The sequence below is a fragment of the Zingiber officinale genome, chromosome 1A (genome assembly GCF_018446385.1).
Source record: "Zingiber officinale cultivar Zhangliang chromosome 1A, Zo_v1.1, whole genome shotgun sequence".
Lineage (NCBI taxonomy): Eukaryota > Viridiplantae > Streptophyta > Magnoliopsida > Zingiberales > Zingiberaceae > Zingiber > Zingiber officinale.
This window is the reverse complement of record NC_055987.1, coordinates 193,555,444-193,566,131: the sequence shown is the minus strand read 5'-3', so window position 1 is coordinate 193,566,131 and position 10,688 is coordinate 193,555,444. Positions and strand designations below refer to the sequence as shown.

Sequence of the window (10,688 nt, the reverse complement as noted above, 5' to 3'; positions counted from 1 at the left end):
TTCTAAGTTAAAAACTCTTGTTTAAAGTATTTTAAAAATATTTCTAAGTTAAAAACTCTTGTTTAAAATATTTTAAAAATATTTCTAAATTATTGGTTAAAATATTTTTTAAAAATCTTTCAAATTCTTAGGTTTTTTTTAAAATATTTTTTGAAATTGTTGAAAAAACTTATTTTAAAAATTATTTTGAAAAGTACTTTGCAAACCAATCTTAAAATATTTTAAAAAGTTAGTCTATTTGAAAACTACTTTGAAAATATCTCGAGGCTACTTTAAAACTTTAAATCACTATAAATTTTGCAAAAGTTAAAACCTGTTATATTTTTTTCCAAAATTTAGTGACATTTTTTAAACTCTAAACTCCTCCCTGCAAGTTTTTATGCTTATTTTGAAAAATTAATATTCGCTTGTGTGTTTCAATACTTTGATATACTTACTTTCATTTTTTTACGAATATCAAAAGGGGAGGGTAAGGGTTAAGTAAGAAAAAATAAAACAAAACTAAAAATTTAAAAACCTTAACCCTAAAATGCTCAAGAGAATAGAACAGAACTTGCTTAATTTTTATTACTTTTTCTTCTGCATTATTTTTCTAGCTTTCACCCAAGTTGTCATTGTATCAAAAATGAGGAGATTGTCGGTTAACCTGAGTTTTGATGAATGACAAATAGGTTAAAGTTAGATGTGTTACGATCTAACCCTGTTGCCGAGTGTGTAGGGTTGACTAATCCTAATCAGGATGTTCGATTCTTGATTAGTTGAAGACTAGATGTGATTCCGACAAGTTGTGATATTCGATTCCTAATAGGTTGAAGTCTGTATGTGGGATTCTGACAAGGGTTGGGATGTGCGATTCCTGATTGGAGAAGATCGGATGTACGATTCCGGTAGGCTAGGATGTGCAATTCTTGATTGGAAAAGACCGGATGTGTGATTCCGGTAGGTCATGATGTTTGATTCCTAAAGTCTGGATGTGTGATTCCGAAGGTAACTCTACACCTGGTAAGTAGAGGCAAGTCACTGAAGGAGAGTGACTAAGCGAGATATGTCCCCGTTCGAAGGGACAATAAACGTCGGTCCAATTTAGGTTTATTTCAGAAACCTAAATTGAGACTCTGACTAGATCTTAGTCTCGAGGAGATAGGGTCTAATTGCTACTTATTATCACTATACTAACATTGTCTTGTAGGTTATTAGACTAACACTTTTTGTAAGATAAATGCAACACAAAAGACCTCGGGTGAACAGTGTCCGAGGCGCCTTTCATACTATGGAAGACGTCTTCCGCACTATTCATAAAAGGCGCCTTCAGTGCCATAGAAGGTGTCTTCTGCAAAATAAAATTCAGACTTCATCACAGATAAGGAGCAATGAGTTTGGGATTAAACTTTACAGGTTGGAGGCGCCTTCAAGGCTATGGAAGGCGCCTTCCACACCCTTTATAAGGGTGTCTCGACTAAGCTTCAAGAACCAATTGATATACAAACTTCTACGCATTAGATTGACATTCTAATTGCTCCGACTTCCTACTACTGTGTCAAAGAAGTCTATCTGCTACCGAGTTGCTCTTCCGAGTCATTCAATCATCTTCGGCAGATCGATAACAACACACCAAGTTCTCTAGCTTGTTGGTAACATTTTATTAGTGTTGTATTCTTTATACTACTGCTCTAAAAGGAAAATGTAGGTTGTTACACTGTCCTTATTTTTTGTACTGGATTACCTCTTTCGACGATTCTGGAAGAGTCATTTAGTAGATTACCCATCGATAGGTCCGGGAGACCTAGTTCTTATAGTAGGAGTCGTCGAAGGCTCCGAACCAAGTAAAACTGACTGTGTCTATTTCTATTTTCCGTGTTTAATTTTTCGCTGCACACTTTGTTTTTCAAAACTAAAAAGTCAAAATTTTTTAAACTATGTGATTCACCACCCTCTCACGTGCATCTCGATCCAACACGAAGGACGAGATATTGTGGAAGAGTATGCTGGGGAACGAGAAAGAAACACATAGTATCTCTGAGGGACGAGAAGCCGGAGTGAAAGATTGCTCGAGGAAAAGGCTAGAAGATGAGCTCGAGTGAGCTCAATTCCAGATGGCCGAGATCACCTAAGCAACCGGAGAAGGCACCTGACTGTCAATATAAAGCTAACTGATTTAGGGGCTCAAACTAGTTGGTTTGAGCGCTAGAACAAGATGGTTCAGGTGCTCAGATCATTTTGGTGTCGAAAGGGCGCCTCGATGCAGTGGATCGACTTTGGGTCCACGTCAGTGTTAGGTCACTTCGGAGCTAGAGGAGGGGGTGAATAGCTTCTTGCGCTTTGATGATGATGATTTGCAGCAGATAAAACTCAGCGCAAAAACTCCTAATGCTAACAAGTAGATGACTTGGTATCTACCTCAAGAAGAGGTGACTAATCCAAGGATTCACGCCACACACACACACTCCACTATAAAATACCCCTTCTCGATAATTACCAGAGGTGGAGGAACCTCATACAAGTTCTCTAAATACAATAAAAAGACAGTATAAGCTAGACAAAAGAAATCTTACAAGATTTATACCATGAAACCCTAGCTTTCTTCTTTTTCTTATGTGTAATGCCTCTTGATCTTGGAAGTGTAACAACACTTTGCTCCAAAAGGCTTCAAGAGCTGGCTAGATCACCTAAGAGAATCGTGAGAAAGGAAGAGGAGAGGTGTGCATGGAATAGTACACACGATACTTTTTTATCGCATGCACAACGACTAGTTTTCCCGGCTTAATCGACTAGCCTAATTGATTAAACCTTCCTAATCTATTAGCCCAATCGATTAGGAAGCTCTCTGTTCGTACCATCATAGCCTGTAAGTGATTAAGCTTCGGTAATCGATTAACCCAATCGATTATGGACCTCTCTGTGCACTCGCGAACATTGCTTAATCGATTACTTTAATCAATCAAGATATGGTAATCAACTAACCTAGTCGATTACCAAACTCTAACTTTCCAACTGAAGTCTAGGGTTCCCTTACTCAACACCCGGTCAACCTTGACTTGTTGGGACTCCTCATTGCCTAGCACCTAGTCAACGTTGACCTGCTGAGACTTCTTCACCAAGTGTTCGGTCAATCCTTTGACCCATTTGGACTTTCTCCTCTTGCTAAGTGTCTGATCAACCTTGACCCACTTGGACTTACCAATCACTAGGTGTCCGATCACCCTGGATCCATCTGGATTTCTACATGCATGACTTCACTCAACATGACTTTCCTTTTGCCTAGCTTCACTAACTAGGGTTTTCACTTGCCACTACAAGAAAAAAGCTAATAGACAACGCTTTTAAAGCGTTGTCTTTGTGCCAGAAAAAGTGTTGTTAAAGGCACTGTTGTTAAAAGTCTGCTCAACGACAACGCTTTTAAAGCGTTGTCGTTTGTAGCAAAGACAACGCTTTTACAACGCTTTAAAAGCGTAGTCATGTTTTGCAAAGACAACACTATTACAACGTTTTAAAAGCGTTGTTGTTTTTTACAAAGACAATACTTTTTGCAACGCTTTAAAAGCGTTGTCGTTTTAAAAAAAAAAATTTAAAAATTATTTAAAAATTATTATTTTTATATTTACGAAACTATTATTTTTCTTTTACCATGTCTAGATTCGAATTTTACATATAATCAACTCAGCTAATGATTTCAAACTCATACCAAAATAATAGAATTCTGACCGCGTAACAAGTCAGCAGCTGTAACAAAAAACAGAAATTACATAAGTCATCCAAGGAAATATCTAGGAATTGCTATCAGAAAGGAATCAGCATACTGTCATCCATCTTAAACTTTATCGCATCCTCTGTAAACTTTTTCATTTTCACATCTAGTTCAGCAGTCGCTTCTTCTCCTTTAGCTATGATACGATCGATATCCTCATCAGTTATTATACTGTCCTTGGAGCTAAAAACCATTTCAGCACCAAATCTAACCATTTGTAGAAGTTCATCTTTATTAACAGCTGCATTGAGGAAGTTATTGATTAGAAACAAAAAAACTGATAGATAATGGATAAATTGCTTGAACCACATTAGTAAGCTCTTTGAAAAAATCATTACTTTTCTGTTCTGCTAATCGTCCTTGTTGAATAACCAAGGCATCAAGTGCAAGCTTCTTGTATGCTCTCTCTATCACTTTCTCCTCAATTGCAAACTGCATTTTAGATATGTCAAATGATTCAAAAACATCGTTAAACTGTTAAACTAAACTGAAATATTATGATACCTCATTACAGAAACGGAACACTTGAACTTCTTTCTTTTGCCCAATTCTATGAGCACGATCCTATGCTTGCAAATCAACTTGTGGATTCCTAGTAGAGGTATCCATAACAATTTAGTGATAAGCATAAATGTAGCAACAGGATTCACATAATGGAAGAGGAATACCAGTCACTATCATAGAGAATGACAACATCTGCTGTAGCAAGATTTATTCCCAATCCACCAGCTCTTGTAGAAAGTAAGAAAATGAACTTTTGGCTTCCAGGTTGATTAAATGTTTCAATGGAAGCATCCCGTTCTTCTCCCCCAGTATTCCCATCAATCCGACAATATTGGTAACCACGATATAGCAAGTAATCTTCCAGTATGTCCAGAAGTCTAGTCATCTAAATTACAACACAAACATTTGTGTTAAATCAATAAAACACTAATATGTTACCTTCTACTGCAAGTAAGACTGGGCAGATATGTATGAAACAATTTAGAGGGAAAAATCTGATTATGAGAAACAAGATATGTAAATAACAAGCATTAGAAGCAAATACTGGGCAGCTATATGTGAAACAAGTTGGAACAAAAACAGTTTGATTATGACAAACAAGATATGTAAACAACAAAGATTAAATATCACAAGTTTCAAATAGATTAAAAGTGAAAATAGCAGGCTTTGCATGTAATTCCAAATGATAAACTGAAGACCCAATTGATATAGACCTGTGAAAATATTAGAACTCTGGAATCTCGTTCCTTCAGTTTAGGCAACAGCTTATCTAACAAGACCATTTTTCCTGCAAAAACAACTATATGTTCAGAAAACAAGGAATTATCACTATAGTAAAATTATCATACTTCAACTGAGGTAAAAATACCTCAAAAGAATTTAGAGTTACCTGCATTTGTAATAAGATTTTCTCCAGTTGTATAAGGTGGCCCAGGTTCTGCACCTTGGAATAGATATGGATGATTGCAGTACTCAGTAAAAGTTATCATAGCAAACAATAAAAAGTTGCATAAAGAACCAAACACCAAATTTTACCATCAAACATTAGTAAAAGTTTTAGACATTTCAAATCAAAATAAACGAGTTCAAAATGTGAAACTTTGCTAGAGAATCAACTATAATATGATAAATTGTGGTTTGTAGTACTCAGTAAACAGAAGAAACATTTTATAATCTAAAGAAACCATAGAAATAAAAAAGTCGAGTTGATGAGGGCTTCAATAGAGCATACCTTTGATCACTGCTACCTTTGTTTCTTGGGACAAAGTTTTTCCCCCTTTTCTATGTTTCATATTCTTCCTAGAGTAGGAAGTGATTGCCATCCTCAGTGCATACTTGACAAGCAGATCGCGTGTGGTTGGGAGAGTCAAGGTGTTTACTCTGTGGTTAACATTTACACGTTTTTTTTATGACGCTCACCTTGACCTTTCTCAGATAAGGCATCAAAATTCAATCGCAGTCTGTAAACAGAAGTAACATTTTGCAATCTAAAGAAACCCTAGAAATCAAATTCCAGGAGATTCTCTGACCAAAAGAAGAGGGTTACTGACCTTAAATCCACCATCATTCTCATCTAAAATCATACAGCAGATGAAATAATTTCACCCATCTATCCGAACAATTATATTGATCACTTACATTCTTCTCTTGAAAGACACGGCTCATGTTTAGAATCTATCCTGAACCAACAATAAACAGAATTAAAAGGAAAACTTGCTCTACAATTCGAAGTTTAACTGACACCTGAAAGAATTAAAGAAACAATGTATATCCATCAAAACTGCCGATCACAAGGGAGAAAATAGATCACCAAGAATCCCTAACACCAAGAACCATCACCTCAGAAACAAAGCCCTAAAACACTACAACAAGAAGACAAAAAAAGAGCAACTTTCCCACCCACAGGCAACCATTAACTAAGATCCCCAAGAGCTCAAGTTCAACATTACCGAGTAAACAAAGAACGACAAGAGAAGATAATCAGTGGAGAAGAACCTAAGAAAGGACCTTCTGATAGCGAGAAGAGATCAGCGCGCGAGGATTACTTGCAGGTGAACCCAATAGCAAGGGAACCGGCTGAGCAAAGGGTAGCTTGGCGATGCAGATGAAGAAGAGAGTTGATGCGCCTGATCTACCCTAAGCGCAGTGAACGCTCGCCGGAGGGAAGAGAGGCTGCCTAAGGTTCCGAATTCCCCTAACGAGACTTCGATTTTAGGCCCCAAGAAAAACAGCGGTAGCAACATACCTTCGTTGGGAGCGAAGGAGGCGAAGAGAGGGGTCGATCTGTGTGGTTGATCGCCTCAACACCGGGATCTGCCGCTTGACGAAGGTGTGGTCTTGACGGAGAGGAGTTCGGAGGAGTGGTTCGCCGGAGAGGAGTTGGATGGAGAAGGCCGCGTGAGATGAGGAGTTGGGAGAAGGGTTCGGGATAAAAAACGATCGGAAGATAGGAGTTGGGAGAAGGGTTCGGGTTTTCTACTCCTTACTTAGATCCAACGGTTTGTATTAATCAAGATTTAAATGAGAACTTAACAATAGACAACACTTTTTAAAAAACGTTGTCGTAGACACTAAAACAAAGTCTAATAGACAACGCTTTTTACGAAGCGTTGTCTTTGATCCGTAAAAATCATTAATAGACAACGGTTTTTAGAAAAGCGTTGTCTATTAATAAGAAAATAATGAAATAGACAACGCTTTTCACTAAAAGCGTTGTTAAAAAAAAATGGACAACGCTTTTTATAAAAAGCATTGTCGTTTAAGTGTTGTAGAATCCCAATTTTCTTGTAGTGTGCCTTCGCTCATCAGGATTTTTCATCTGCCTAGCTTTACTCATTAGGACTTACATCATCAAATGTCTGGTCAACACTGGCCCACTTAGATTTTCCAACACAAGTGTCCGACCAACCTTGACCCACCTAGATCTCCACAGGTCTGGCTTCACTCACCAGGATTTCCGACTGCCTGGCTCCACTCACCAGGACTTCTGACTGCTCGGCTTCATTCACCAGGACTTCCGACTGCCCGACTTCATTCACCAGGACTTTCACCTGGTTTCACTCAGTAAAATTTTCCTTCTTCTTCCAACCTTCTCGTTGTACTTCCTAGTCAAGTATTCGATTAATCTTGACCTACTTGACTCTCCTTTACATTAAACTGGTCAAACCTTGATTAAAAGGGAATTGCACCAAAATCTCCCTAGATGGACTATTGCACTTGCAATCTCCATACATTGCTAAACATCAAAACTAAACCATCAAGACTTAAGATTGAGCCAACTCAAGCTTAGTCAAACTGGTCAACCTTGACATAGGAAAATTGTACTAATAATCTTTCCTTTTTTGATGTTTGACAATATATTTAAGTTAGGTTAATCACATAGCCTAAACTTCTTCTTCATGCCAAAACATGAATGGGGGTTTTCCTTCCTTCTCTCCCTTTCCTAGATGACAAACTTCCCCTTTGGGTAACGAAGGCATAACTTAAACCCTACATTTTCTCCTTTTGACACACATCAAAAACTATCCCCCATAAAGAGTTATTCATACGTTGTTCATAACCTCACTTATTGTTCACAACACTATAATGAAGGTCTCATATTTTTCATTGCGCACAAATGCTCATCCTAGAGCATGCATAAACACGAAGGTTTAAAAACCTTCCATTTGGTTGTAGAGAAAAATCATATCTTTAAGGAGTAACTCTCCCTCAAAACATGCTTCAAACTTCTGTCATTGCACCAACAATGACTTGGAGTTTCTAAACCTTTAGAAAACACAAAATATGAGGTTATGAGATTTAAAATTCAACATTGAAGGTAAACCTCAACCTTAACTCCAATTTAGTCTTTTTTAACCAAACCTTTATTGGTTCAACAAGAAAACTATCCTTGAATGCTTATCTAAGTATTTTCTAGGGGTTAGGAATGGTTAACCCGACTAAATACTGCTTATCCAACTTAAATAAATTTATTTAAGCTAAACTCAGGGTCTTTAAGTGCTTAAGAAAAGCCCTTAATCACTTAAGACCAACCGTAATCGACTAAAGTTGGGATTCAATTGATTCCCGACTATTAATCGATTGCTGTAATCGATTAAGATTTTTAATCGATCACAATGATCTATTTAGTGGGCCTCTGTGCTCGCGGAATTGCACCCTAATCGATTGTGATAATTGACTAAGATGGGTAATCGACTAACCTAGTTGACTACCATTTCTGATTTTTGAAATTGGTTTCAACCGAATTTTAGAAATGCCCAAAAAATTCTATAAAATTCTAAAAATCATGAAAATTCTTGTAGACATTATTTAAGATATATACTATCATAGAAAACTAGTTTTCTAATAAAATATATCTTATTTTCAAAGATTGATACAAACTCAAAAATTCTTGAAAACTTCAATGTTTTGCTCTAGTTTGTGTTTAACTATCCAATGGTGATTACTATCAAAAGATAGCCTTCACCAAGTTTTTCCAAAAGCATTTTGAAATCATTTTTAAAACCAATTTCCAACCATGTTCCTTGGGCTAAGTGCACATGACTTGTACATTAACTTTCCCAATGATTGGATAACACATAATTATGTGTTTTGATGAAACCAAAACTCAAAAGATGCACTAAATCAACATATTGAGTTTTGTTCATCATTCTAATATCTCACTTGTACCTAATGTGTATTAAAATACATACAAGTCAGCTTATAGTCTTTATGAGATGTAGATATCAGTTTTGCCATAAACTAAGAATCATGTATATCTATCTAGACATACTAAATTGATCATCCACCTATGATGTAACTCGTTGATAAATTTCTTTACCATCTCTTGTTAGTAAATGTTATTGTCCTTAATTACAAGGAATTTAAAATAATGCATGATGATTTATGACATATATCAAAAATGAATATTTTTCAAAAGAAAAATACTTTTATCTACATGTTGTATGTATGACATGATATGGTATTTTTGTGCATTTTCATAATAAAAATGAATACAAAATATGATGTTATTGGCATATGATGGTTAACCTCTAGCTCATCGATTACAAGGAGTTTGACTCGTTGACTTTAGTGCTTTAACTTCTTCAACCTCTAGCTCATTGCCCTTCTGGCGATGAGTCCGGTGAAGAGCGACCTCGCTCTGATATCACTTGTTGGGTCACTTCAGAGCTAGAAGGGGGGGGAGTGAATAGCTTCTTGTGCTTCGATGATGATAATTTGCAACGGATAAAACTTGACGCAAACACTCCCAATGCTAACAAGTAGATTTACTTGGTATCCACCTCAAGAAGAGGTGACTAACCTAAGGATCCACGCCACACACACACACTCCGCTATAAAATACTCCTTTTCAATAACTACCGAAGGTAGAGAAACCTCGTACAAGTTCTCTCAATACAATAAAAAGACAACACAAGCTAGACAAAAGAAATCTTACAAGATTTACACCATGAAACCCTAACTTTCTTCTTCTTCTTATGTGTAACGCCTCTTGACCTTGGAAGTGCAATAACACCTTGCTCTAAGAAGCTTCAAGAATCAGCGAGATCACATGAGAGAATCGTGAGAAAGGAAGAGATGAGGTGTGTATGGAATAGTGCACGCGATACCTTTTTATCGCATGTACAATGGCTAATTTTCTAGGCTTAATCAACTAGCCTAATCGATTGGTCCAATCGATTAGGAAGCTCTTTGTTCGCACGAGCATAGCCTATAAGTAATTAAGTTTCCCTGCTTAATCATTTACCGAACTCTATGTGCATTCGTGATATCCGAGCTTAATTGATTGCCGTAATCGATTAAGCTTGGTAATCGATTATCGCCCTCTCTGTGCACTCGCGAATGTTGCTTAATCAATTACTTTAATCGATCAATATATGGAATTGACTAACCTAGTCTATTACCAAACTCTAACTTTCCAACCAAAGTCTAGGGTTCCTTTACCCAACATCCGACCGACCTTGACCCGTTGGGACTCCTCATTGCCTAGCATATGGTCAGTCTTGACCTGCTAGAACTTCTTCACCAAGTGTCCAGTCAATCCTTTGACCCACTTGGACTTTTTTACTCTTGTCCAGTATTTAATCAACCTTGACCCACTTGAACTTACCAATCACCAGGTGTCCGGTCACTCTGGACCCACCTGAATTTCTACGCGCCTGGCTTCACTCATCAGGACTTTTCTTTTGCTTAGTTTCACTCACTAGGACTTTCACCTGACTTCACTCACCTGGATTTTCCATTTGCCTAACTTTTCTCACTAGGACTTTCATCACCAAGTGTTCAATCAACACTGACTTACTTAGATTTTTCAACACAGGTGTCCAGTCAACCTTGATCCACCTAGATCTCCACATGTCTGACTTCATTCATCAGGACTTCCGACTGTCCGACTTCACTCACCAGGACTTTCACCTAGCTTCACTCACCAGAATTTTCC

The 10,688-nt window shown here is 37.2% G+C and overlaps 1 protein-coding gene across 7 annotated transcripts; it reads right to left on the bottom strand.

Annotated features, from left to right (window-relative positions):
* Window positions 1–3,647: 3,647 nt before the first annotated feature.
* Window positions 3,648–6,702, bottom strand: LOC122038992 (ISWI chromatin-remodeling complex ATPase CHR17-like). Of its 7 annotated transcripts, none has more exons than XM_042598993.1 (9): window positions 6,257–6,702; window positions 5,800–5,923; window positions 5,481–5,709; window positions 5,139–5,192; window positions 4,963–5,036; window positions 4,414–4,634; window positions 4,250–4,337; window positions 4,084–4,177; window positions 3,648–3,986 (listed from the first exon to the last, which is right to left on the bottom strand). In XM_042598993.1, the coding sequence occupies exons 3-7, from the start codon at window positions 5,569–5,571 to the stop codon at window positions 4,310–4,312; spliced, it is 468 nt and encodes a 155-aa protein (XP_042454927.1). In that variant the 5' UTR covers window positions 5,572–5,709; window positions 5,800–5,923; window positions 6,257–6,702; the 3' UTR covers window positions 3,648–3,986; window positions 4,084–4,177; window positions 4,250–4,309. The 7 variants fall into 7 exon arrangements, with proteins under 7 accessions (XP_042454927.1, XP_042454928.1, XP_042454923.1 ...); XM_042598994.1 differs by having other exon boundaries at window positions 6,495–6,702; XM_042598989.1 differs by having other exon boundaries at window positions 3,648–3,720; window positions 3,798–3,986; window positions 5,481–6,702.
* Between the last annotated feature and the right edge of the window lie 3,986 nt (window positions 6,703–10,688).